At 62.1% G+C, this 26,398-nt stretch overlaps 2 protein-coding genes across 2 annotated transcripts in view; both read left to right on the plus strand.

The window, feature by feature from the left end:
- On the plus strand, nucleotides 1-18,668 carry SP1 (Sp1 transcription factor). Its single transcript, XM_075525578.1, has 6 exons — nucleotides 1-143; nucleotides 1,459-1,553; nucleotides 2,233-3,730; nucleotides 14,363-14,531; nucleotides 14,701-14,900; nucleotides 15,013-18,668. Exons 1-6 carry the CDS (start codon nucleotides 137-139, stop codon nucleotides 15,330-15,332), a joined length of 2,289 nt encoding a protein of 762 aa, XP_075381693.1. The 5' UTR covers nucleotides 1-136; the 3' UTR covers nucleotides 15,333-18,668.
- Nucleotides 17,403-26,398, plus strand: part of AMHR2 (anti-Mullerian hormone receptor type 2) — a 13,011-nt gene continuing 4,015 nt past the window's right edge. Inside the window, 6 exon segments of the mRNA XM_075525319.1 lie at nucleotides 17,403-17,782; nucleotides 19,848-20,029; nucleotides 21,035-21,235; nucleotides 21,708-21,797; nucleotides 22,406-22,515; nucleotides 24,249-24,473. Of these exon segments, the coding sequence (XP_075381434.1) occupies nucleotides 17,403-17,782; nucleotides 19,848-20,029; nucleotides 21,035-21,235; nucleotides 21,708-21,797; nucleotides 22,406-22,515; nucleotides 24,249-24,473 (1,188 nt within the window).

The raw sequence follows: 26,398 nt of genomic DNA on the forward strand, positions 1-26,398 counted from the left end.
GCGGCGCGCGGCTCCCTCCCTCGGCAGCCCCTTGGCGGTCACCGGCGGGGTTAGGCCGCCTCGTCAGCGAGCCGGGCGCGCCCGCCCCTCCTCCCCCCCGCCCCGCCGCCGCTCGGGCTCGCCCCCCCCGGCCACCATGAGCGGTAAGGACGGGCCCGCCGCGCCGGCGGGGGGGGGGCGAGGGGCGCGCGGCCGCCCAGGCACACGCAGACGACGGCGCCCGCCCGCTCGGAGGGGCCAGAGGCGGCCCCGCCCCACGCCGGGCCGGGCCCCGCCGGGCCGGGCCTCGCCTCGCCGCGCCGCGCCGGGGGGACCTGCCGGGGGAGGGACCCGGGGGAGGGGGAAGGCCTCGGGGGAGGGACCCGGCGGACGGGCCGGGCCCGGCTGGGAGCGGAGGAGGGGGCGGCGGCGGTGGCGGCGGTGGCGGGGGGGGGGGCGGTGGTGGTGGTGGTGGTGTGTGTGTGTGATGGGGGAGGCTCCGGTAATCGGCGAGGGGGGGAGCACCGGAGGGGGGGTAGGGTGGGGGGGGTGAGGTAGGATCCCGGGGGAGCGGGCGCGGAGAGGAGGATTTTTGCGGGGGAGGGTGTAGGCCTGAGCGGGGTGGCTGTGAGAGCAGGTACCGGGGGAGGGGGGTGCTCCCCCCCCCCGCCGCCCTCCCGAGGAAGGCGCCTTGCGGGGGCGGATGTGTGCGGGGGGGGGGGGGGAACGGGGAGGGGGGGACTGGGGGGGGGGGAGCCGTGGGGAAGGCGTGAGCTGCTGGGGGTGTCGGGGGGGGGGGGCGAGGGAATCCACGGAAGCGATGCTGGGGGGCTGGAGGGGACCCTGGTGAGCGGTGCTGGGGGTGGGGGCAGGAGGGGGGGGCACAGGCCCCAGGTTCTGGTGGGGGGAGGTTGCCGGAGGAGGAGGCTCCTGGTCGGTGGGAGAGGAGGGGTTGGGGGGAGCAGGGACCCCCGTGCAGCGGGGTCACAGGGAGCACGGATGGGGGAGTCCCGGCCAGGGGATTCCTGGAGAGCCCCGTGGGCTGGATCCACGGTGGGGAATCCCGTGGGCAGGGCAGGCAGAGGGCCTGCGGGGTGGATCCACGGAGGGCCGGGGCAGGAGGTGTGCTCCCAGGCCAGCGGGGAAGGGAAAGGGGAGGCCCGGGGAGGACCTCGACGGGGGCCAGGGAGTGTCCCGAGCGGGTGGGGAGGAGCTGGGACCTGGAGCAGGGCCGGGTCCTCCTCCGCCTGTCCCGCTGCCAGCTCCCCTTTGGCAGCTCCCTCCGGTTCCCAGCCCCTTCGCGCCAGCGCCCGAGCAGCGCAGGGTCCCCCCAGAGTGCCGCCAGCGTGCCGTCCCCCCCCCTCTGCCCAGCCCTCCTGCCTTCCCTGCCTGTGACTCCCCGTGTGTCCTCGCACTCCTCGTCCCCCTCTCCTTCCCAGAAATGTCTTTAATTCCCGCTGTCGTTTCCCGCCCGCGCAGACCAAGAGAGTCCCGAGGAGATGGCGACAGTGAAGCCCGAGAAGGGCGAAGGAGATGCCAGCAGTAACAGCAGCGCAGGCGGTGGGGAGGGCCAGGTGAGTGTGGGGAGGGAGGAACAGCCCCAAGCTGGCGGCCTCCTGGCTCCGCTCGTCCTAGGGAACTCTCCGTCCCCGTGGCAAAGTCCAGGGCCGGGCCGAGGTGTTTGTTTGGCCCAGCCGAGCGTTACGCCGGCTCCTCTCCCCAGGGAGAGGAAGAGAAGGGCGAGTGCGCGCCGGGGGATTGTCATGCTGCCAAACGCCCCACCGGAGCACCGACCCGCAGCGCCCGTGGCTTCCCCTCCTCCCCCAGCTCTGCACGGTGCCCTCGAAAACATGACAGTTGCCCTGCTCCCAGTAAACACCGCAGCCCCGACTGGCCCTTCTCCAGGTCGGGGTGCCCAGGAACGACTGTACTTCCCCGGCGTTGTTCTCCTGCGGGGAGATTCGCTCGCTTTGGGGTGGAGGAGACGTCTCTCCTTGCCTTTTACATGCAGGCTCCCTCCCCTTTCCTCCCTCCCAGAGGGTTTTTCCCTGTGGGTTCAGTCTGTCCTGGCCTGACAGCCCTGTGTCTGGCAGTTGTATTTTTCCGGCTGTGGGTGGGTTTTCTCAGGAAGGAGTGTTTATCTTTTCCAAGTATGCTCCTCCCTGCTTTCTCTTTTATTTTTTCCCCTTCTTTTATTTTCGGCCTGCCCATCGGGCCGCCTCCCGCTTCCTTAACTCCTCCTCTCCTTCCCAGGAATCGCAGCCTTCCCCGCTGGCTCTGCTGGCAGCTACCTGCAGCAGGATCGAGTCTCCCAACGAGAACTCCAACAGCTCCCAGGGCCAGCAAGGCGGGAGTGGCGAGCTGGACCTGACAGCCGCTGCCGCTCAGATCGCCCAGTCTGCCAACGGCTGGCAGATCATTTCCGCCGGCTCCAGCACGCCGACGGCCTCCAAGGAACAGGGCAGCAATGGCAGCAACGGTGGAGATGCCTCCAAAAGCCGGCCCGTGAGCGCGGGGCAGTACGTGGTCACGACCGCTTCCAACCTGCAGAACCAGCAGGTGCTCACGGGCCTGCCGGGAGTTATCCCAAATATCCAGTACCAGGTCATTCCCCAATTCCAAACCATCGATGGGCAACAGCTCCAGTTTGCCACCACCCCTGCCCAAGTCAACGTGCAGCAGGATGCCTCTGGGCAGCTCCAGATCATCCCCGGCACAAACCAGCAGATCATAACGAGCCGAGCGGGGACGAGTAACCTCATCGCCATGCCAAACCTGCTGCAGCAGGCTGTCCCCATCCAGGGCGTGGGCTTAGCCAACAACACCCTCTCAGGGCAAACCCAGTACGTGGCCAACGTCCCCGTGGCTCTGAACGGCAACATCACCTTGCTGCCCGTCAACAGCGTGGCCGCCAGCCTGGCTCCCACCTCTCAGACGGTCACGTTGAGCAGCTCCGGCTCTCCGGACAGCAGCTCCCAGCCGGCCACCTCGGGTGCTGCCATCAGTTCCACCAACACAGCCACGTCTCACGCTAGTTCTGGCGCTTTTTTTACCAACGCCAACAGCTACTCCACCACCACCACCACCAGTAACATGGGCATCATGAATTTTTCCACCAGCGCGACGGTGGGAACCAACGTCCAGGCACAGACACCCCAGAGGGTCAGCAGCGTCCAGAGCTCGGACTCTCTGCAGAGCCAAGTTTCTGGGGTGGGTTTGCAGCCGGGGCAGCAGAAAGAGGGGGATCAGAGTCAGCAATCGCAGCAGCAGCAGCAGCAGATCCTGATCCAACCTCAGCTAGTCCAAGGAGGGCAGACAATCCAAGCCCTCCAGACCACCCCGCTCTCTGGCCAGACCTTTGCCACTCAAGCCATCTCCCAAGACGCCTTGCAGAACCTGCAGCTCCAAGCTGTCCCCAACTCCGGGCCCATCATCATCCGAACGCCCACGGTGGGTCCCAACGGGCAGGTGAGCTGGCAGACCATCCAGCTCCAAAACCTTCAGGTTCAAAACCCCCAGGCCCAGACAATCACCTTGGCCCCCATGCAGGGAGTGTCGCTGGGGCAGACGGGCAGCACCAGCACCACGCTCACCCCCATCGCCTCCCTCCCCAGCGGCACTGTCACGGTCAACGCTGCCCAGCTCTCCTCCATGCCAGGCCTCCAGACTATTAACCTCAGTGCCTTGGGAGCGTCTGGGATCCAGGTGCATCAGCTGCAAGGGCTGCCGCTGGCCATAGCAAACACTGCCGGTAAGTTGTTTTGTCTCGGTTCCTTTCTGTACCCAGGCAGAGGAAATTGAAGGCGAAACGATGGTGCCTGGCTGCACGCAGCCGGCTCCGTGCGCTGTCTGGACTCTGCGGGGTTCAGGGCGCTGGCACAGCCCTGCCAGGGCTGGAGCTGGGGGTGATCAATGCCAAACCGTGTTGGCAAGCGGGCTGGCGCTTATGCTGGCCCTGGGAAGGAAGTATTAAGTCTCTGCTGATTGCCAGAAGACACTGAAACTCATTTTGGGGAATTTCTGATCTAATTAACTCTCTTGGGTGGTTGATTGCATGAAAAGAAACAGGAGATGCCTGTGAATGGGGAAGGAGGGAGATGTGCGGGGAGGAGAGGCGGGGGAGAAGGGGGACGCTGCGTGCGGCGCTAAGGGTGAAGCGTGGTTTTGTGCGAGGCCGCTGTCCTGCCCCGATGGCCGCCCGGGGGGTCTCGGGTCGGGGTTGGGGAGTGGAGCCGAGTCCAGCTCAGCTCCTCAGCTGCGGGAGCCCGCAGAAGGAGTCACAGCTTTATAAAACTCAGGAATAACTTAAATCCCCCTGCCCTCCCCCTAGAAAGCAAACAAACAAAAAGCCCTGGGGAATTTCCTTGCAGGGGCGGAAGAATGGGCTCTTTAAGTGTATATTTAGCCTGAAGTTGGGTGCTGGTGTGGGACGCTGTGATCTCATACTGCCCGGGACGGGCCCGCGTTCACGGCTGACGCAGAGCTCCCTGCTCAGTTCCCCCGTCGTCTCCCAAAAGCTCCCACCAGCCCGGGGAGGGGGTGTGGACACGGGGTGTGAGCTTGAGGCCGCTCGGCTTCCCCTTGGAAACGCTGTGCCTGGCCGTACGAGGGGACCGTGGAAGAAATCGGTGCTGAAAAGGAACTCTGCTTGCTTTTCCAGTGTTTTTTGGTTTTTTTGTTGTTTTTTTTTTTGTTCTGGCTCCAGCTAAAAAGGCAGTTGCTAGATTTAGTCACAGCTGAGAGGCAGCAAAAAATGTTGCTCAATCCGACTCATGCTTCCTTCTCGCGAGAGGAGGCGGCGGCTGCTCTCCTGGAGTTGTTTTTCAGCAGTATTTTGGGCTGTTGCTACAGCAGCTTGGCTTGCAGGCGTTCGCGGGTTTATTACAGACCACGCCGCAGTCGGGATTAGCCTGATCCTTGGATTTCCCCAAGCGGAGAGACCCGCTTGTGCTAGAGCACGCTCGTTTTTGCACCCAGAGGGGAGCTGAAGGCGCGTCACCCCTTTTATACGTGGAAGCGCAGGTGGTGGAGGGTCCCTTTCGTCTTCGCCCACCCGGGTTCGGCGGGATCCCCTCGCCCTGCAGCCTGGCGGGGCCGCTGGCGTCGAGGCGTGCTTGTTTTGAAGGCGCTGGAGAAACGCATGGGCGACTCTTAGTTCCTGTATTTGTGCCTGGCTCTGCCCTCGGAGGTGGGGCAGGGAGGAACGCTCCAGAGACCACCCATCCAACGCGCTCACACTGGGGAGCCGCCTCCTCCTCCTCCTCCTCCTCCTCCTCCTTTTTTTTTAGCTCAGCAGCATGTTTAGCTCTTGATCCGCAGTGACAAATTCACCGTCCGACGCTGGCGGCTGCACCGAGAACCACGGCCGAGGGCCTCGCTCTTCCTTAGCTTGGAGGATGTGACGTTCAGGCGATGCTTTGATGTTGTTACGTTTGAAAAACCGAAGCAGGGTTCAGGTTTCAAAAGGCTTGCGGGGACCCACCGAGACCCCCGCTCGATGGGACCGTGAGTCAGGCTCCTAGGACGAGATCGCAGAGGCTGGGGCTGGGACAGAAAGCTTCCTGGCGCCCATCCATTCGCACATTTTGCGTGCTTTAACGCCAGGCTGGAGGAGTTTTTCTCTAGCTGGGTCCGTCAGGCGTGGAGATGGGTCCGTTTGTCCCCCTGCCACCTGCAAACAACCCCTCTCCGGTGGGTGCTGAGCCCCCCCGGACCTTGCACTGGGTGCATTGCCTCCATCCGCACCACGGCCATGGAGCTGAGCCATCCTTTGCCACGTTGGGGGGGGCTGTGAATGCGGATCCCTCCCGGTCCGAGCTCTCTGATGGCAATTTAAGGGAACGGTTTGTTAGCCGCTCTGCCTGTTGTCCAAATCGCTGAACGTTTCCCATGAGGAGCCTCCCCTTCGGCTGCCGCTCTGCGAGCACACACCGCGTGTGCCGGAACTTTCTTGCGCTTGCTTTCTGCTCGAGGCTAAGAGTCGGGAGGGTTTTTTGTAGCAGAAAAAGCTCCTCTGCTTCCGAGGGAGGTGAATGGAAAATAAACCCCAGGTTTGCTTGGGAGGGGAGACAGGCAGCTGGTCTTCCAAACCCCTTGGGTTTTGCCACGTGTTACGGTGTGGTTCGGAGAAGGGAGTGCGTGGCGAGGGGTTTCGGTAGCTGAGCTTGCACCCCAGCTGCCTCCTGGGCTCGCAGCCGCTGCGTTTCCTACCACTTCCCTGCAAATCTGCTGTAGCTGAGCTGCTGCGAAGAGCTCAGCTCGGCTTCCTTTGGGGCTGACAGCCGCTCCGGTGTCCTGGCTTGGCTGCTGCCGGGCTGCGGGAAGCACATATCTCATCTCCTGAACCCCGCTCCAGTCCGTGGGCAGGGGGACTCTGGGCTGTGGCTTTCAGCCCCTCGTGAGGGCTGGGGGCGAGTCGCTGACGAGATTTCTGCTGTTCACTTTCCTTTCTGCAAAGTGGGGAGGGGAAAGATCCCCCTGGAGAAAATGACACCTGAAAAGGTCTTTAAAAATCAGATTTTTGCTCCTGGACGTGAGGCAGAGCCTGCGCTCTGTGCAAATGTAACTCGGCCTGTGTTTGTATTAATTAGGTGGTTTGCAGGCTGCCTCCTCCCCCTCTACGTTAGATGGGCTGTGAATTAGCCCCGGTGGCAGAGACATGAGAAGGTCTGTGACCGTAATGGGCTGGTATGTGGGCAAACAGGCCTTGCAGCCGGCTCTGCTGCGAGGGGAAGGCAGCCACAGAGCCAGGGAGGGGATTTCCGCGGCTGGCATTGCCTCAAAAACCCGCGCGTGGGTTTGGGTGCCACTGCTCCCCGCACAAGTGGGCAGCGGGAGTGCCTCCGGGATGAAGGAAAGAGGTTTTGGGGGCTCTTCTGTGGGTGTAGCAGTGCTAAGGTGAGTGTTGCTACAGTCGGACACCTCGGTGGGGTCCTCGCCCCAGAGAGCAGCCTCACCCAAATGTCACCCCAGTGCCGGCCTGCTCGGGGAAGGGACGTCCTGCAAGAGGCCCCTTCGTGCGGAGGCTTTGCGGCAAGCAGGGTGGGGGTGATTTCGAGAAGTTTGCGATGCCGGGGTTTCTCTTCCCTTTTTGACCGAGCTTTAGGGAGGAGGAGAGGGACTTTTTTTAGCTCCGTATCCATATAGTTTTGCCAGCAAAGTGGCTCTGCCCCACGTACCTGTCCCTGGCAGAGTCCTGCTGTTTAGTGCTCCGTGCCTTGGAGACAGAGAGCCCTGCCTGGCTGAGGTATGCGTTGGGTAAACAGGCGTCCACCAGTGGCTTCCCATTAGGACAGCGCTGGAGTTAAGCCCCTCATCCGAGGCCCTTGTTTTGTGCAAAACAGCCGAGCGCTAGAGGATGTTTTATTCCAGGGGAGGATGGAGCTGGGAGGGTGCGGGGGGCACTGGTGGGACTGGGGACGTGTGCCAGCCCCCAGTCATGCCCCTGCCCCGGGGGTGTTTTGGCAGGATGAGCTCTCTTTCGGGGCTCTGTCTATCATTTGGACAGAGGCTTGTGGTCAAATCGAGCAACGGGACGTAGCAAGGACATCCTTCTGAAAGAAAAAAAAGCCTTCGTGGGGGAAGTAACCCTTTGAAATCTGTTTATCAAATGCATCCCCAGCTCTCTGCTGCGACTTTGTTCTTCCAGGGCTCTTCCCAGCCGTCGAGGCACTGACACAAAGACCTGATTGTCTCCTATTTTCTGTTTTTAAGGGAAGCTTTGTAGCAGGGCCTTGATGAGACATCCACATGGCATCGTCTGTGGAGGGGAGGGGAAAATCGGAATCAATCTCAGGCCAGCAAGCCCTGACAGGATCTCTCCTTAACGCGCTGTAATTGTTTGTTTCATTACGCCCATGACATCACGTCAGAAAATAATTATATTGTGAAATTTCCTTCTCTAAACTCTAGCTGGGCTGGACTTTAAATACCCTCCCGGCTTCCTTGGCTGACCTCTCTCCTTGCCATAATAAAGGGGGTGGTTCACTGAAGAAATTACACGAATCCCGAGAGATCCTGGGGCCTGCTTGGGAAAAGGGAGTGATCCCAATACAGAGCCTGTGTTATTGCAGCGCAGCTTCGTCCGGGCAAGGTTGTTCCCCGCACAAAGTTGCGGTGGGTCTGGGGCTCCATGGGGCAGCCCTGCTCCTCCTCCTCCTTCTCGAGGCCGAGGCTCAGCCGCCCGGGAATGGGAGCGAGTTGGCAGCCGCGCTGGTTGGACTGGTTGGGTGCTGCGCACCCCGTGACTCCGCAGAGGAGTTTCCTCGCCCGGCTCCGGACCGTCTCGCCGGGCCCTAATCTTCCCCTTCCTTTTATCTGTGCCGACCTCAGCCCCGCTGCCTCCTCGCCGAGGAGCGTGGTCTTTATCGCCCCTTTGCAGGAGCTGGATCCTGAGCCCCAGGAGTAGGGGTAGCTTCAGCGTGGCTCCTTTTCAGAGCGTCAGCTCTCAGGGCACTGGCTCCCACTTCGGAGAGGCTCACGCCATCCAGCCGTCTCCCCGTCCCAGCACAGGACGTCTAGGTTAGATGCCGTCAGCGATGTGGGCACAAATTCCCCCTCTCTGCAGAGGGATGTGATTAAAAACACGGGCTTTGAGGCTCGGGAAAAGCATCCACCTTTGACTGCGGCGGACGAGAGGAATACAGAGGTTCAGGTGCGGTGAGAAATGCCTGCGGGGATTTCCCCATCTCCTGGGTGTGCTTTGGGCTGGGCTCAGGCCACAGCCTTCCTCCTTGGTGGTCACGGGGATCACCCTTCCCTGTCTCAGCTGGGCATTTTCCTCCTCCTGTGCTCCTCACGCATCATCAGGGACTCCTCTCTTTAACTAACCTGATTTCTTTTCTGGAGTGGTTTGGTAGGACCTGTCTATGCTATGGGGTGAAGGTGCTCTGGCTGCCGCGGCTGCCAGTTGCTGGTGGTCTGGTTTGCCCTGGCAGGGCCGCCCCAGTGAAGGTTTTGGCAGGACTAGAGGCTTCATCCCAGTTTTGCGGCAATCCAGACTGGAATTAAAAGGGCAAAGGAGACCTGCGTTTCAGTTTGCAGCGCGACAAAGGTATTTAGCAAGTCCTGGGAGGTCAGGGATCTTGCAAATTGGACGAGGTGTCTTCCTAGCTCACCTCCGTGTCTGCCTGCACGTCACGGGGCTGGACGGACGCAGCTCTGGCTCCCCTTGCAGCCCACCTCGCTCTTGATCCGACAGCTCCATCCTTATTTATTTCTTCTTGAAAGGAAGTGTAATTTATTGTGACGCACAGAAGCCTCCAACAATTAAAGGATATCGCCGAACTTGCCGTGTGGCTTTTCAAGTCATTAAACTCCAGATTAAAACACAATTACTCAACGTGCTGCAGTCTGACTTCAAAACTGCACCATCTTACGCAGCCAGGCACCGTGTGTTCCCCGCTCCGCTGTCCATAACTCCGAAGAATTATTAAGCGAGAGCTTGGCTAATTTACATGAATGACTTCCTACTGCAGATTAACTCATTTTGCAAATTAGTGAGGAAATCAAACGAGATAAAAATCAAGGGGACTGCATTACAAAACCTACTTTGTTCCTTTGTGTAGCAAGTGCAGCTTAATTGTCTTTGATCTGTCTGGAGTAGTGGTGGTGTGTTTTGGGGAGAGCACCGAGCACCGGCGAGGCAACGCTGCTGCTCGCTGCCACCCCGGGCTTTCAGACTCTGCCAAAATAAAGAGGAGGAGGAAACGGGGAGAACTTGAGTTGTGAGCTGGAAAGGTTTGATTTTCGAGGGGTTTTTTTTTCAGGCTCATGCCTGCCGTCTGTCGTCTGCCGTGAGCGGAGATGTGTCGAGAGGTTCGGGAAGCCCCGGGGCTACGTGCCACTGGGTTTTGCTGCCCTTTCTTCTAGCCTTAAAACTTCCTCTTGCTTCTTTTCATTGCGTCTGGAAGCTGACATCGGTTTGTCGTGCGTGCCGCGCTCTGCGTGGTGACGACTAACCCCCCTCTTCCTCTGCTGCTTCTGCAGAGCTGCAGCTGCCAATGTTGCAGAGTTTGCAGAAGAAACCGTTGTGTTGTGTTTTTGGGTTTTTGGTTTTTTTTTTTTCTTCCCAGATCCTCCCTAAAAATGAACATGGAGTCTGTTTCCCCTCTCCTAAGGTCAGCTGGGGTGGATCTAAAAATGCTCCTCTCTTCTATCCACAGGGCATTTCTCACCTCGTTTTAGTTTGCTAAATAAAACGACTAAACCGAAGCATTTTTCCTCTGACGAGCAGTTAGAAGACAAGAAACACCTTGTCTTGAGAGAAGTCGCAAGCCAAGACTCGGGTGTTTTGGTCTTTTTTAGCGTGAGACCGGCAAACGACTACCCCTCTTCTCGGGGGTCTCGGAGGTCGGTACCCCCATCCCGTACTGATGGAGCAGGGGCTCCTTCGGGCAAAGACAGGTCGAGTACAGGAGCCAGGCAGAGCAAAGCGGGGTCAGCTCCTGTCTCCTGTCTTCGCAGGCAAGTCCCTCCCAGGGTTTTCCAAGGATTAAACCCCCTCCTTGCTCTGCTATTAATATATTTTTTCAGGATTTCAATGACCCGAGCGTGGACCAGGGGCTTGGCAGTCTTTATGAAAGCTTTGGTCTTAGAAGTAATCTATATTAGTGGAGATAATAAACGTAAATTATCCAGCTGGTTTCTCTCCACCAAGCTTTCTCCTGAAACTGCAATATTCTGGAGGCTTCGGCGCGTCCTGATATGTGAAGAATGAAGCGTGTACGTACAAGATCTGTCTTCTCTTGCCGTAATTTATTTATACCTTAATTAGATGCGAGCCATAGATTACCAGAAGGAGGATTTGGGTTTTTTCCCCTCCATATGACATGCCAACAGACTATAAAACGCTGCGTAGGCTTTTGCATGTTTGAAGATTGAAGCCATTCCAAGACATCAGGGCTGGATTCTCCCCCTCCCAAGCGTATTTTGGGGAGAGCGCGTGTGTCTTCTCCTTCCTTTTTACAACAGCTCTGCCCGGACGGCGCATACGCGACAGGGAAATATCTAATCTGTCGCTGTAATGCAAGCTGTCGTCGTTGGCTTATAAAGCTTAAAAAAAAAAAAAACAAACCCACCTCCCTGGTTCCCTCCATGCTGGTTTTAGACTGTAAACATATGTTGCAAGAGCTGGAGGGGGGGACTGAAAAGGTTTTGTCCTAAAATTGCTAAACTTTGCAGGGAGCGCAGGAATGTTGCTGATGAGGTACGGGAGGGCCCAGCCAAGATTTCCGAGTGGGGCTGCAAATTGCGTCCCCTTTGGGGGGACAAAAAATTTCCCTCCTCCTGCCCGGCATCGTTGTTGAATAGCCAGACCTGGCCTGGTCGCTGTCACTCGATGGCCAACAATATTCCTCTCCACCTTGGTGTCCCGGTGTGAGGGCAGACACAACCACCGCCGTTGCGGTTATTAATGCTACCGTCACGCAGGAGCCCCGTCCTGGGGCTGAACCGGTCCGAGTGTGTTGGTCACGGGTGTTATTTGCAGCATCTTTCGGCTGTGATTCAGCCGAGCGTTTCCTCCTGCCCTGGCGCGGACTGGAGGGGACCATGCACAGGGTTATATGGTCTTTGGGGCCGGCACCATCCTTTAACACGCCATGCTGGGGCGCGGACACGTGAGCACAGCCCCTCGCCGTAACGCGGACGACATCCCGGCTTCTGCTTAGACAGCGGCGTGCGCCTCGTCCCGCTGCAGACGAACCGGCCCCGGCGTGACGTAAGTAGAGACGGGGCGAGAAGATGAGTCAGGGTTCGTTTCCTTGATTGCAACCCTTCTGTCCTGGTTGTTGGTTTGGTGCTCTGGATGTCTCAGCCATCCTTGATGGCAAAGGGCTTGGCCGACGCTGCCCTGCGGACTTGGGGGGGGGCAGAGCAGCCAGCCCTAATTTCAAGCCTCCCTGTTTGCGTGCTCCTGCCTGGGAGAGCAGAGCTCCTGTTGATGCCACCACAGCCCGGAGGAGTGAAATCAGAGCTGTTCCTCTCGCTGGAGGAAGCCCAGACGTGGAGCGCGGCCCGGCTGCGCGCATAAATCCCCCGCCGGCCGCGCAGATCATCGGCGATGCCGCTGCAGAGCTGTTGGGCATCGCGGCCCTGAGCTGGCCGGTGCCCCAAGTAGTCAGGCATCTATTCCTGGTGGCTTTTGTCCTTTTCCTGAGCGTGGGCCCCTGCCCTGGCTCCTCCGCTGAGCTTTGCCAGGGCACCACTGACACCTGCTGGTAACAGCAAAGCCACGGGGCCCGGGGAAGGCTGCCCGCTGCCAGAAACTCTTCGTCATTCCCCCCTCGTTGTCTCCGGGTTGTGAAACTCCCGGCCGCAGGAAGAGAGCTCGGCGTGCAGCTAATGGACGTTTCGGGCCGGCCTAAGTCTGAAGTTTATCCTTCTTCAGCGCCAGCACCTCTCCTGCGGATGCTTGGTGTGCTGTCTCCTGCCTAGAAGCTGTTACATGGAAAACCAGGTTTTTAAAGCAAAATTCACCGCTTTGCTGAAGGTACTTGTCCCAGCAGGGCTTCTCAAAAGGCTGTGCTGACCTCCTGTGGTACCACCGTCGGTGGCAGCACCTTGGTCCCTGTGCCGGGGAGGTGGCCTTCGTTCCTGCAGCCCCGTCGTGACGCGGCTCTGGAGGACACCGGCACCATGGGCTGTTTTTTGGGAATGCCGGCTTTGGAAACTGCAGCCTTGTGATGTTTGTGCTCCCCATTTAAGAAGCGGCTTCCAGGTACTGGGAAGAGGAGATGGAGTGGGGGAACCAGCATCCCCCAGGGCACCGTGACGTCCCTCGCATCCCGGTGTCCCCGTCAGCCTTTGTCAGGGCTGGCTGGCATGGTCCTTCCCGTTAACTCATCCTCGCTGGAGCCAGCCAGGCAGCTGCTGATAAACAGCACCAGGAAAGCCCCCCAGATGGGTGTTTTTGGGGAAGACTCACCCCGACGCAGCCTCATTTCCCAGCAGTGGGAGAGGATCTCCGGAAAGAGTGGCCAAGTGCAGCGTCGTTTACTGTTGGGGACAAGCGTGTGCGCCTGTGCATGCACACGTGTTTTATCTCAGCCCCGTGTTCAAACATCACCGCGTTCAGGCAGTGATCTCAACCCTGGCTGCCTGCTTACGAGGAAGTGGTAGGAAAAAAGGTGAATTTTGGGCTCAAATCGCAGCCCGTAGCCAGCCAAGGATGCCGCCGCCCGTCCGGCGGAAGCGTCTTGGCTCTAAATCTGCCGTTAGACCTATTGGCATATGTTAATTGCAGCTGAAAAGAGATTACTCAGCCTGCCGTCTCTGCGCCCGCTCTGGCTTTTCAGCATGAAAATAATCAGGCAGCGGAGCTTGAAGGGAAATAAAACACTTGTGAAGTGTAGATGGGGTTATTGGAGAAGCAATTAGATGACAGCATAAGCGTAGAGCAATAAAATGGCAATGAAAACTGATAGGCTTAAAAACTTCCTACCCCTCAACCCCCCCGTTACGAATGGTTTATGTTTGTCTGCATTTGGGAGCTCGTCAGCACTACCCTGCGGTTCCTACGGCTTTTATAATTGGGAATTGCTCCTCGGGAGAGGGAGGGACCACGCTCCGCAAGCAGCGCCAGATGATTTTTCAACTTTATATATATATATCCCTTTCTGTAATCGCAGTAATTAACCAGTGAGTGCGTGCCGATAATAACTTTGCTGATGGATGCTGCTGAAGACTACGGTCTTCCAGCTCGCTTTATTTATCGCTGCCTTTTTTTTTGGGGGGGGGGGTTGGCAGGAGGGTTTGCATCTGCTCGGTAGATTTGCTCCTGGATTGTTGCTTCCATCAGGTTTAAGCTGGAGAGATGCTTAAGAAGGGAAAACTGCCTCTTTCAGCCCCAAAAAACAAGAGGGGAAAAGGCACCTCGGTGAGGTCGGTAGCGAGGTGTGATTTGGAGAAGCCCGGGTTTCCCTTGGCGATGTTGTCACGCTTGCTTTATCGCTGACACCGATTCAAGCTGGCCGGCGCTGCTCGGTTTACATTTTTCCTCTTGTTTTCTGCGCTAGGTTAGCTGAAATAGCTGAAATAGTTGGCAGGTGGCTGGAGTGACGTAGGGGGGCTGTTTTTCCTGAGAGATGCGGCTCTTACCTCTTCTCTGGACACAAATCGGAGGGCTGTGGGGGCTGTGGAGGGCAGGGAGAGCCCCAGGGAAGGCTTGGTGTGGGATTGCCAGGGCTCAAAAACACAGGAGCCCGTGGAAAGCTGAGGGCGAAGGCTGCAATTAATAACTTCCTTCGGCTCAATCAAGCTGAGACCCTCCCAGCTTTGCGGCTGCTGTGGGAAAAGGCCAGGGAAAGCCCCTCTCGCTTCCCTCTTGCTGCTCGGGGCTTTGCTGACTGAGAGCCCGCAGCAACCTCCTGGGTTTTTCTTCCAGGCGACCACGGTGCTCAGCTGGGTCTTCACGGCACGAGCGGAGACGGGCTGGGAGACGAGAACGCGGCTGTAGAGGAAGGAGAGACCAGCCCGGACCCACAGCCCCAGCAAGGAAGGAAAGTGCGGAGGGAAGCATGTACCTGTCCCTACTGCAAAGATAGCGAGGGAAGGTAAGGCTGCTCTGCCGTGGATCCGACAACGCCGGGCTGCCCGAGCAACCTCCGCACCCCTGGGAGCAGGCTGAAACCCCAAAAGTGCCTTGTTTGTCCCCATTCTCCCTCCCTCCAGTCAGCTGGAGCTTTCAGGGTTGTTTTAACTTTTTCCCTCGGACTCTTTCAGGAGCTCTGGGGATCCAGGTAAAAAAAAGCAACACATCTGCCACATCCCGGGCTGCGGGAAGGTATACGGCAAAACCTCTCACCTCCGGGCTCACCTGCGGTGGCACACCGGGGAGCGACCTTTCGTCTGTACCTGGATCCTCTGCGGGAAGCGTTTCACCCGGAGCGACGAGCTGCAGCGACACAAGCGCACGCACACAGGTAGGGCTCGAGATGCTGCTTCCTCCGGGGTCCGTCACCTTCTTGCTGGCCTGGGTGAGAGGGGAACGGGCCCAGCCTCTGCCTGACCCCTCTCTCCCTTCCCTTCTTCCAGGGGAGAAGAAATTCGCCTGCCCGGAGTGCCCCAAACGCTTCATGCGGAGCGACCACCTCTCCAAGCACATCAAGACCCACCAGAACAAGAAGGGAGGCGCGGCCAACAACGTGGCCATGAACGTCTCCGCCGTCCCCATGGACACGGGGGCCTCGGCGGAGGGTAACGGCGGGGCCACCCCCTCGGCCCTCATCGCCACCAACATGGTGGCCATGGAAGCCATCTGCCCCGAGGGCATTGCCCGCCTGGCCAGCAGCGGCATCAACGTGATGCAGGTGGCCGACCTCCAGTCCATCAACATCAGCGGCAACGGGTTCTGAGGGCGAAGCGGGACGCGGGCACCGGCGGGCGACACGGCGGCGCCGGGCGGCACGGGGCCGAGAGGCGAGCGGAGACGGAGACGGGAGCTATTTTCACCACGAGGGCGACGTCCCTTGTCACCCTCCAGCACTAAAGCCCAGCTCCTCTTACCTGGGATCGCAGCCCTCCTTGAGCTGTCCGACCTCCGGGGCCCAGTGACCACACACGAAGGCCAGAGCTATATATATATTTTTTAATTTCGGCTTGACCTTATTATTATTATTCCCCCCCCCTCCCTCCCTCCCTGAGATCCGTCTGCCCCTCCGTAGCTAGCCTTCGACGCCATCATGCCTTGGTAAAAGTATATGATCGTTGAAATACTTTTTAGCAGAAGAAAAAAAAAAAAACCACCCCCCAAAAAAAACCAAAAAAAAAAAAAAGAAAAAAAAAAAGAAAAAAAGATTCTATATTATTATTATATATATAAAAATATAAAATGTGTTCGTTTGAGAGAGGAGAGATTTTGCTGCGACCATGGCTTGGTCTCTTTGATGCCTTATCTTGGAACAGGTTGACCCTCTGGGGCAGTTCGGACAGTGCCCGAGCTGTCCTTCAGACCTTATATTACATTTTACATTATATCTTAAAAGAAAAAGGAAAAAAAACCACCCCAACCCCCCGGTCTTTTTTGTACGCTTTGCTTTTAGGTTGTTCTTTAATTTCTTTGTAATTATTTGGGTGAGGTTTTGCCTTTTCCTGCCCCCCCCGCCTTGTAAAAACAGCTGCCCTCTCCCTGCCCTTCACTGGACTTTCTGATCTTGTATTTTCCAGCGATCTTCTTTGCGAAGATCCTTTTCCTCCGGCTTTTCTAATCCTCGCTCTGGCGGGCTGAGCGGTGACTCTACACGTGGAATCGATTCGTAAAGGGTTTCGTGCAGGTTCACTCGAGCTATTTAGCAGAGGGTCTGGGACCCGGTGCGTTGGGGTACGGTGGGAGACGGCTCGGGAGGTCCTCCTCGGGGGAAAACGTCTATTTCTTTTTTTTTTTTTTTTTTTTTTTTTTTGGCCGCCGTTGGTCTTAAGAATAATAATAATCCTGAAAAATCAGCGCCTCCGGAGCTGGTCAGCAGGAGACGGCACTTTTCCACCCCGGAGTGATCCCGGCGGCGAGGGTGAAGCATCGGGGGGACACGGGACGGGGCCGTCGCCTCGTGGGTTTTGCCGTGACGCTGCTGGAGGTGGCTCCTTGCGCTTCCTCCTAAAAAAAGGGTGTTGGAAATAGGGACGGTTCAGGGAAAACCCTTTTGGTTTTCCAATACCTGGCTTTTCCCACCCTGAGAGGACCGGACCGGCTCAGTCCTCTTCCGTTCTTCCTCCCACACCCTCCTCTTCCTGCTCCAGTCCAGACAATATCTGCCCTTTCCCCTCCGGCTGTAAACAGGCAGGGGCTCCCCTGCCCGCCGCAGGAAGGAGCCGTGGGGGGGCCCAGCGCCGTCCCCCCGATACCGGGAGGGGGGGGAATTTCATCTCAGGGTGATGCGGAGCACGCGGGGCAGCTTTATTTCGCCCCCGAAACAAGGCAGCGGTGGGACGTGCATCCCACCCACCCCCTCGAAGGCCGCAGGGAGCCGTTCGGTGAAATCTCTTCTCGTTTTCGAGCAGAAATTTTGGGGGTGAAATGAGCACGAAGCGGGTCCGAGCCGGAGAGGAGAGAGCCCCGCCGGGAAGCTTAGAGGAGAGCTGAGCAGAGCAGGCAGCGGCGGTTGTAGGAGCGACCCTGGGATGTGGAAACCAACCCCGGTTCGGACCTGGAGAAGGCGTTGAGCTCGTCTTAGTGGTTCGGAGAGGCGGCCGCGGCGTCCCCGGCTCGCCGGGTCGGGCTCGTCGTGTGTATCCCCTTTGCTTGCAGGGGGAAGCCGGCGCGGAGGCCAGAAGCCCCCCCGGTTTTGCTCGCCGATCTCGGATCGGTGAATCCCACCCGCCAACGGTGTCTTCCTCCCTCCCCACCCGAACACGAGGGGTTCTGCTGTATCATTTTCTAGAAGCGTTTTCTTTTTCCCTGCTTGAGGATAACCGGGAAAATTCCCGGGATGTGGAGGGCGGCGATCCCCACCGCCGCGCTCCCCGCTTCCGGAGACAACGCCTCCCGCCCTGGGCTGCCCGGTGGGCTTCGGCATAGCCGGGACCACCGGGAAGGTGATGTTGGCTCGGGGCTGAGGTTGCCAAAATCGCTCAGGTGGGCTGGAAAGGCCTTTGGAGAGGAGTTAAACCAGCGCTGCCCAGCCGGGGCACCCCCAGATCCCCCCCCGGGAGAGCCGCTGGGGCCGAATTTTCTACTGAACCCCGAGCTCATCCATGCTCGGACGCTTCCCACGGTGGGGTGGGCTCGCCGGAGCCGGGGAACCCCCCGAATCCACACCGGGGAACCCCCCCTGGGGCCGAACCATCGGCGGCAAAACCCAGCCAAACTGTGAAGCGCGAAGGTGTTTTTACCTTGTGGTTTTGTTGTTTTTTTTTTTTTTTTTTTAAAAAAAAAAAAAGAAAAAGAAAAAGAAAAAGCTCTGCAGGGAGGGAGGCGGCGAGCGTGGCGATTCCTCCGGCCGATCTTTCCGCGCTCTCTCTCTCTCTCTCTCTCTCTCGATATATATTTTTTGCATTTGTATATTTTTATATAGGAAACTTTAAGCATTTGTATTTTAATAATCTGTGAAGCACTATGAGTTCCCCAGCGTGTCGTGTCAGTCTCCTTCCCCCCCCCCCCCCCCCCCCCCTTGATACTGGAAGCTACAAAGAATTGGTAGGAAACAGGAATTTTTTTTTTTTTTTAATTTAATTGTTGATTTTTTGGTTGGTTTTTTTTTTTTCCCTTTACCCCCACCCCGTCAAACTTAGGGGTCCCCAAGACCCCCCCCCCCCCGTGCTCGCCGGCTCCGCTCCATCCCAGCCCACCCTGCGCCCAGCGGGAATCAAGTGCCAAACCCCCATCCCAAAACTTTGCTGAGGGGACGGGCTCTGCCGTGGGGTTTTGGGGTGTCATCCCCCCCCCCCCCCCGGTGACGTTCCCTGTCATCCCTGATGGAGCTTAATTTTCCTATGGAAACGAGGCTGGGGGACGGGGCGGGGCGGGGGGGGGCCTTGGTGGGGTCCCGGGGGACCCCAGGGACGGCAGGGGTGGGCTCTGCGCGGAGCCTGGGGTGCTCGCCCTCCCCCGTGTTTCGGGGGGCTCGGAGGATTTTGGGGTGGGCATGCTGCTGGCGCTGCTCCCGGCACCGGAGGAGGGGGGGGGGGGCAGCTGGACCCGTTCATCCCCATTTCGGCTCTGTGGCACCCAGGTCCCTACCCTGCTGCCCCCCCCCCCCCCAAACACCCCCAGCAGCCCCCCAAAACACCTCCAGCCATCCCCGGGCCGGGGGGGGGGGGGACACACACACAAAAATGTGCCTTGCTAAGGGGGTGACAGGCTGGGGACGAGCCCCCGCTCCCCTCCCGCCTCCCCCAGACTTTTATATCCCCCCTCAGGGGGCTGGGGGGGGGGGAGGAGGAATTTGGGGTGTCGGGGCCGTCCCCAAGGCTTCCCCCATCTCCCAGCTTTAATCCACCGTCACCCCTTAATCTCGGGGGGGCCGGGGCCGGTCGTCTATGCAGGGCGGGGGGGCGGGGGGGTCCCGCGGGGTCCGGCCCCCCCACACTGGCAATAATTCTCTCTCCCTGTCAGGACTGTTTGATCTTGTCACGTCTGTGCTATATATTCATTTTTTGGGGTTTTTTTTTTTTGTTTTTTTTAAAAATCCGACGGCTGATGTAATAACACCCAAAACGCGTTTTGGGGGTTCGTTTGGGTTGGGGTTTTTTTTTGTTGGGTTTTTTTTTGGTTTTTTTTGGTTTTTTTTGTTTTTTTTTTCCCCAAAGTGCTATTTTTTTGTACAAAAAGACTTAGATTCAAATGTTAGTTTTTTGGGGCTCCTTTGTAAACGGGGAACGACGATTTCTTTTTGTAATAAACACGAAGTCGCTGGCGTTGTCTGGAAATCTGCGGGGCTTCAACTGGGGGAAGCGCGGCCGGGTCGGGGGGGGGGGAGTCAGTCCCAGGTGGGGAAACTGAGGCACGGCCCCGGGGGGGGGGGGGGGGGGGGGGGCAAGAAACCGAGGCAGGGAGCTCAATTTGGGGGGTACAGCTGTGCCTTGGGGGGGGGGTAGGTGGGTGGGGTGGGTGTTGGGGCTTTGGGTGACGCGGGGTGGGGGGGCCGAGGCCTGGCGCCCACCTGGGGCACCCCATCCCGCTCTCCTCCCCGCTGCGGGGGCAGCACCTTCCTCCTCCTCCTCCTCCTCCTCCTCCTCCTCCCCGGGGGCTGCCTCCGGCCAGGGCCCGCTTTCCTCTTCCCACCGGCCCCCGCACGCATCCTGCCAACTCCTTCCCCGCAGCCGGAGGCACCCATGGGGCTGGCGCCGGGGCTGCCAGGTGGGTGCTGGGGGGACCCCCCCCACCCTAGGGGGAATTTTTTTCTTTTTGGGGGGGGGGGGTGGGGGGGTGGGAGTCATCTGCCACCGTGTCCCCTCCCTCCTCCAGGCCCCCGCAACCTCAGCTGCGTCTCCTACAAGCACCCCAGCGTGCGGGGTGGGTTGGGGGGCACGGGGGGGACCAGGGCTGGCACCGTCCGCTGCCCCCCCCGTCAATGCTGCATCGGCATCTGGAACCAGAGCCACGCGCTGGTGCAGGGTGAGACCCCCCGGGGGGGCAGGGGGGGTCTCTGGACACGGCAGGGGGGGTCTGACCCTCTCCTGGGGGGAGAAGGGGCCTGATCCTGCCCTGGGGTATCACTGGGGTGGAGGGGCTGGGGCCTGATCCTGCCCTGGGGGGGTATTGGGGGGGGGGAAGGGGCTGGGGCAGGATGGAGGGGCCTGATCCTGCCCTGGGGGGTATCGGGGGGGGCAGAAGGAGATGGGGCAGGATGGAGGGGCCTGATCCTGTCCTGGGGGGGGTATCAATGGGGAGCAGAAGGAGATGGGGCAGGATGGAGGGGCCTGATCCTGTGCTGGGGGTATCGGGGGGGGGGGGGCAGAAGGAGATGGGGCAGGATGGAGGGGCCTGATTCTGCCCTGGGGTATCACTGGGGTGGAGGGGCTGGGGCATGATCCTGCCCTGGGGGGGCATTGGGGGGGGGGGAAGGGGCTGGGGCAGGATGGAGGGGCCTGATCCTGTGCTGGGGGGGTATCGGGGGGGGGCAGAAGGAGATGGGCAGAATGGAGGGGCCTGATCCTGTCCTGGGGGGGGTATCAATGGGGAGCAGAAGGAGATGGGGCAGGATGGAGGGGCCTGATCCTGCCCTGGGGTATTGGTGGGGTGAAGGGGCTGGGCCTGATCCTGCCCTGGGGGGTATCGGGGGGGGCAGAAGGAGATGGGGCAGGATGGAGGGGCCTGATCCTGCCTTTAGGGCAGTTGGGGGGTGCTGGAAAGCCCGGACGCCTGCGTCCCTTCCCAGCTGCTGCGCTTGACCTTGGCCTTGAGAAGTAGCTACAGCGGCGCTGGGATGGAGCAGCACCGTGGGGGGGGCTCCCAGGCAGGGGGGTCCTGGGGGGGGGGGGGGTCCCAGGCAGGGGGGTCCTGGGGGGGGGGGGTGTTCCAGGGAGGTGAGTCCCAGCCTGGGCCCCTGCCCCGTCCCAGGGCTCGGGGTCCCCTGGCCAGCACCCTGGGGTGCCCCGGTGACGGTGGCGATGTCCCCAGGCTGCTGGGGGGGCGGGGGGGCCGCCTGCCCCTCTCCCACCTGCACCCCCAGTCCCGCGGGACCCCCCGGCGGCACCGTCCTCGTCTGCCTCTGCCACGGCCACCTCTGCAACGGCAACGCCAGCGGGACGGGGACGGGGACGGGGACGGGGACGGGGACAGCCCTGGGGCTGGGGCTGGGGGGGCCCCGCCACGGCCCCGGTACTGAAGGGCACTGGGGGGGGGGCACTGGGGGGCTGGATGGGATCCACCGGGAGGCCAGAGGGGCTGGGGGTCCCATGGGAGGGCCCTGGGGACCCATGGGGGAACTGGGGGGACCCATGGGGGACCCTGAGACCTTCAGGGGACCCATAGGGGGATGTGGGACACATGGGGGGGCCGTGGGGGGCTGGAGGCCCGGGGGGGGGGGGGGGTTGGAACCCATAGGGGACCCGTGGGGGACTGGGGGACCCATGAGGGGGACCTGGGACCCTTAGGGGATCCATAGGGGGATGTGGGTCCCCCAGGGGACTGGGGGAGTGATGGGGGGGGCCTGGGACCTATAGAGGACCTATATGGGGGATGGGGAGCCCATGGGGGGGGGCCCTGGGACCCACGGGGGCCACCCCACCCCGGCCGCCTGGGTCCCCACCAGGTCTGGGGGGCCCCGTGTCACCGCAGCCCCTGTCCCCAGAGCCCAGCCGTGGGGGGTCCGCGGGGACCCTGTGGCTGTGGGGTGCCGGTCCCCTCCTCCTCCTCTTCCTCACCTGCCTGGCCATCCTCGGTAGGGATGGGGACACGGGGGGGGGGGACATGGGGACCCCCGGGCACAGGCCACCCCCTACCCTGTGTCCCCTGGGTGTCCCTGGGTGTGGGTGCCACTCGGTGCAGGTGTCCCCGGGTGCAGGTGTCCCCGGGCGCGGGTGTCCCCAAATGCCACGTCCCTGGTGTCCCCAGGGTGCGAGTCTCCCGCGGTATGGGGGGGGTCCCCAAGTGCCGTGTCACCCTGTCCCCGGGGCAGGGGTTCCCCAGTGTGTGGTGTGGGGCTGGGTGTGGGTGTGTCTGGGTGTGGGGGTGTCTGGGGCTGGGGACACCCATGGGTGCCTGGGGATCGGTGGGTGTGGAGGTGTCCGGGGCTGGGGACACCCATGGGTGCCTGGGGAGCCCTGGGTGTGAGGGTGCCCGGGTGGGGTGTCCCCAGCGTCCCCAGGATGCAGGAGTCCCTAGGTGCAGGGATCTCAGGGTGCCACATCCCCTGTGTCCCCAGGGTGGGGGGGGGCCCGGGGGTCCCTGGTGTCCCCAGGTCCTGTGTCCCTGATTATGAGGGGTCCCCGGGGAGGGGAGGGGGGGGGGTCCCCCGGTGTCCCTGTGTCCCACATGTCCCCCTACCAGGGCTGCGACGGGCGAGGGCCCGCACCAGGCGGCCACCCTGGGGGTGCCGCGGGATCAGGGTCCCCCCAGAGCCCCCCAGCCCGGACCTGCCTGCGCTGCGCTTCCTGCAGGTGTGGGGCACCCACGGGGCGAGGGGCACCCACGGGGGGCACCCATGGGGGGATCCTGGGGGGGACACCCACGTTGGGGACACTGATGGGAGGTTTGGGGGGGGGGGGCACTGAAATGAGGGGCACTTAAGGGGGCAACACTGGGGAGGCACCCACTTGGGGGCACCCATACGGGGAGGGGACCGGGGAGCACCCATGGGGGGGGACAAACCGGGGGCAGCGGTTCAGGGGTGGGGACAAGGAAGCCCAGGGCTGAGGGTGTCCATGGGTGCCCAGGAGTGGGGCTGCTGGGTTTGGGGTGCCTGGGGCTGGGGGACCCTAGGGCTGGGGACACCCATGGGTGCCTGGGGATCCCTGGGTGTGGGGGTGTCCAGGGCTGGGGACACCCATGGGTGCCTGGGGATCCCTGGGTGTGGGGGGGTCTGGGGACACCCATGGGTGCCTGGGGATCGCTGGGTGTGGGGGTGAGTGGGGCTGGGGACACCCATGGGTGCCTGGGGATCCCTGGGTGTGGGGGTGTCCAGGGCTGGGGACACCCATGGGTGCCTGGGGATCCCTGGGTGTGGGGGTGTCTGGGGCTGGGGACACCCATGGGTGCCTGGGGATCCCTGGGTGTGGGGTGAGTGGGGCTGGGGACACCCATGGGTGCCCGGGGATGCCTGGGTGTGGGGGTGTCCAGGGCTGGGGACACCCATGGGTGCCTGGGGATGCCTGGGTGTGGGGTGTCTGGGGCTGGGGACACCCATGGGTGCCTGGGGATCGCTGGGTGTGGGGGTGAGTGGGGCTGGGGACACCCATGGGTGCCTGGGGATCCCTGGGTGTGGGGGTGTCCGGGGCTGGGGACACTCATGGGTGCCTGGGGATCCTTGGGTGTGGGGGTGTCCAGGGCTGGGGACACCCATGGGTGCCTGGGGATCCCTGGGTGTGGGGGTGAGTGGGGCTGGGGACACCCATGGGTGCCTGGGGATCCCTGGGTGTGGGGGTGAGTGGGGCTGGGGACACCCATGGGTGCCTGGGGATGCCTGGGTGTGGGGTGAGTGGGGCTGGGGACACCCATGGGTGCCTGGGGATCCCTGGGTGTGGGGGTGTCTGGGGCTGGGGACACCCATGGGTGCCTGGGGATCCCTGGGTGTGGGGGTGTCTGGGGCTGGGGACACCCATGGGTGCCTGGGGATCCCTGGGTGTGGGGGTGTCCAGGGCTGCGGACACCCATGGGTGCCTGGGGATGCCTGGGTGTGGGGGGGGCTGGGGACACCCATGGGTGCCTGGGGATGCCTGGGTGTGGGGTGAGTGGGGCTGGGGACACCCATGGGTGCCTGGGGATCCCTGGGTGTGGGGGTGAGTGGGGCTGGGGACACCCATGGGTGCCTGGGGATCCCTGGGTGTGGGGGTGTCTGGGGCTGGGGACACCCATGGGTGCCTGGGGATCCCTGGGTGTGGGGGTGTCTGGGGCTGGGGACACCCATGGGTGCCTGGGGATCCCTGGGTGTGGGGGTGTCTGGGGCTGGGGACACCCATGGGTGCCTGGGGATGGGGATCCCTGGGCATGGGAGTGCTCTGAAACGGGGGCACCCATGGGTCGCCCAGCACCGAGGGTAGAGGCTTGGGGTTCCTGGGGCTGGCACCACCCACGGGTGCCCAGGGCTGCCTGTCCTCGGGGCTGGGGTCACCCAACCCCGCACGCGATCCCCTCACCCGGGGGTGTCACTACGAGCACCCACGGGTGCCGGCAGGTGCTGCAGGCGGGACGCTTCTCGGCGGTGTGGCGAGGCACCCTGCAGCAGCGGCCGGTGGCCATCAAGGCCTTCGCGGCCGGGGCGGCCGCACGCTTCGCGGCGGAGCGGGCCGTGCACGGGCTGCCCCTCATGGAGCACGACAACGTGGCCCGGCTGCTGGGCACCCGGGGGGCCGGGCCCCGCGCCCGGGGGGGGCTGCTCGTCCTCCAGCTCTACCCCGCCGTGAGTGGCGGCGGGGAGCGGGGGGGGCTGGGGGTGCTCACGGGGGGGGGGGGGGGTGCTGGGGAGGGGCGCGCATGGGTGCTGGGCGTTGTGCGTGGGGGGGCGTGGGGTGCTCAGGGGGGGCGTGGGCCTGCACGGGCTGCTGGGGGCACCCACGGGTGTTCATGGGTTGCCGGGGGGTGCACACACGTGTGCGTGGGCTGCTGGGGGGGGCAGGCGTGTGTGCAAGGTGCTGGGGGTGCACACACGTGTGCGTGGGCTGCTGGGGGGGGCAGGCGTGTGTGCAAGGTGCCGGGGGTGTGCACGGGTGTGCGTGGGCTGCTGGGGGCACCCACGGGTGTTCATGGGTTGCCGGGGGGTGCACACACGTGTGCGTGGGCTGCTGGGGGGGGCAGGCGTGTGTGCAAGGTGCCGGGGGTGTGCACGGGTGTGCGTGGGCTGCTGGGGGTGCACACAGGCTGCTGGGGGCACCCACGGGTGTTCATGGGTTGCCGGGGGGTGCACACACGTGTGCGTGGGCTGCTGGGGGGGGCAGGCGTGTGTGCAAGGTGCTGGGGGTGCACACACGTGTGCGTGGGCTGCTGAGGTGCTGGTGTGTGCGGGAGGGTTGCTGTGGGTGTGCACACAGGCGTGCACACGGGTGTGCAAGGGCTGCTGGGGGCACCCACGGGTGTTCATGGGTTACTGGGGGGTGCACACACGTGTGCGTGGGCTGCTGGGGGGGCAGGCGTGTGTGCAAGGTGCTGGGGGTGCACACGGGTGTGCACGGGCTGCTGGGGGGGGCAGACGTGTGTGCAAGGTGCCGGGGGTGCACACACGTGTGCGTGGGCTGCTGGGGGGGGCAGGCGTGTGTGCAAGGTGCTGGGGGTGTGCATGGGTGTGCGTGGGCTGCTGGCGCGTGTGGGAGGGTTGCTGTGGGGGTGCACATGGGTGTGCATGGGCTGCTCAGGGTGCACACGGGCGTGCACGGGCTGCTGGGGGCACCCACGGGTGTTCATGGGTTGCCAGGGGGTGCACACACGTGTGCGTGGGCTGCTGGGGGGGGCAGGCGTGTGTGCAAGGTGCCGGGGGTGTGCACGGGTGTGCGTGGGCTGCTGGTGCGTGCGGGAGGGTTGCTGTGGGGGTGCACACGGGTGTGCAAGGGCTGCTGGGGGTGTGCATGGGCTGCTGGGGGCACCCATGGGTGTTCGTGGGTTACTGGGGGGTTGCACACACGTGTTCGTGGGCTGCTCGGGGGGGGCAGGCGTGTGTGCAAGGTGCTGGGGGTGCACACGGGTGTGCACGGGCTGCTGAGGATGCACCCAGGGGTGCACAGGCTGCTGGGGGGGCAGGCGTGTGTGCAAGACACTGGGGGTGTGCACGGGTGTGCATGGGCTGCTCAGGGTGCACGTGGGTGTGCAAGGGCTGCTGGGGGCACCCACGGGTGTTCATGGGTTGCCGGGGGGTGCACACACGTGTGCGTGGGCTGCTGGGGGGGGCAGGCGTGTGTGCAAGGTGCCGGGGGTGCACACACGTGTGCGTGGGCTGCTGGAGGGGGCAGGCGTGTGTGCAAAACACTGGGACCGTGCACGGGTGTGCGTGGGCTGCTGGCGCGTGTGGGAGGGTTGCTGTGGGGGTGCACATGGGTGTGCATGGGCTGCTCAGGGTGCACACGGGCGTGCACGGGCTGCTGGGGGCACCCACGGGTGTTCATGGGTTGCCAGGGGGTGCACACACGTGTGCGTGGGCTGCTGGGGGGGGCAGGCGTGTGTGCAAGGTGCTGGGGGTGTGCATGGGTGTGCGTGGGCTACTGGTGCTGTGGGGGTGCACATGGGTGTGCAAGGGCTGCTGGGGGTGTGCACGGGCTGCTGGGGGCACCCACGGGTGTTCATGGGTTGCCAGGGGGTGCACACATGTGTGCGTGGGCTGCTGGGGGGGCCGGCGTG

The sequence above is a fragment of the Mycteria americana genome, chromosome 26 (assembly GCF_035582795.1).
Source record: "Mycteria americana isolate JAX WOST 10 ecotype Jacksonville Zoo and Gardens chromosome 26, USCA_MyAme_1.0, whole genome shotgun sequence".
Classification (NCBI taxonomy): Eukaryota; Metazoa; Chordata; class Aves; order Ciconiiformes; family Ciconiidae; genus Mycteria; species Mycteria americana.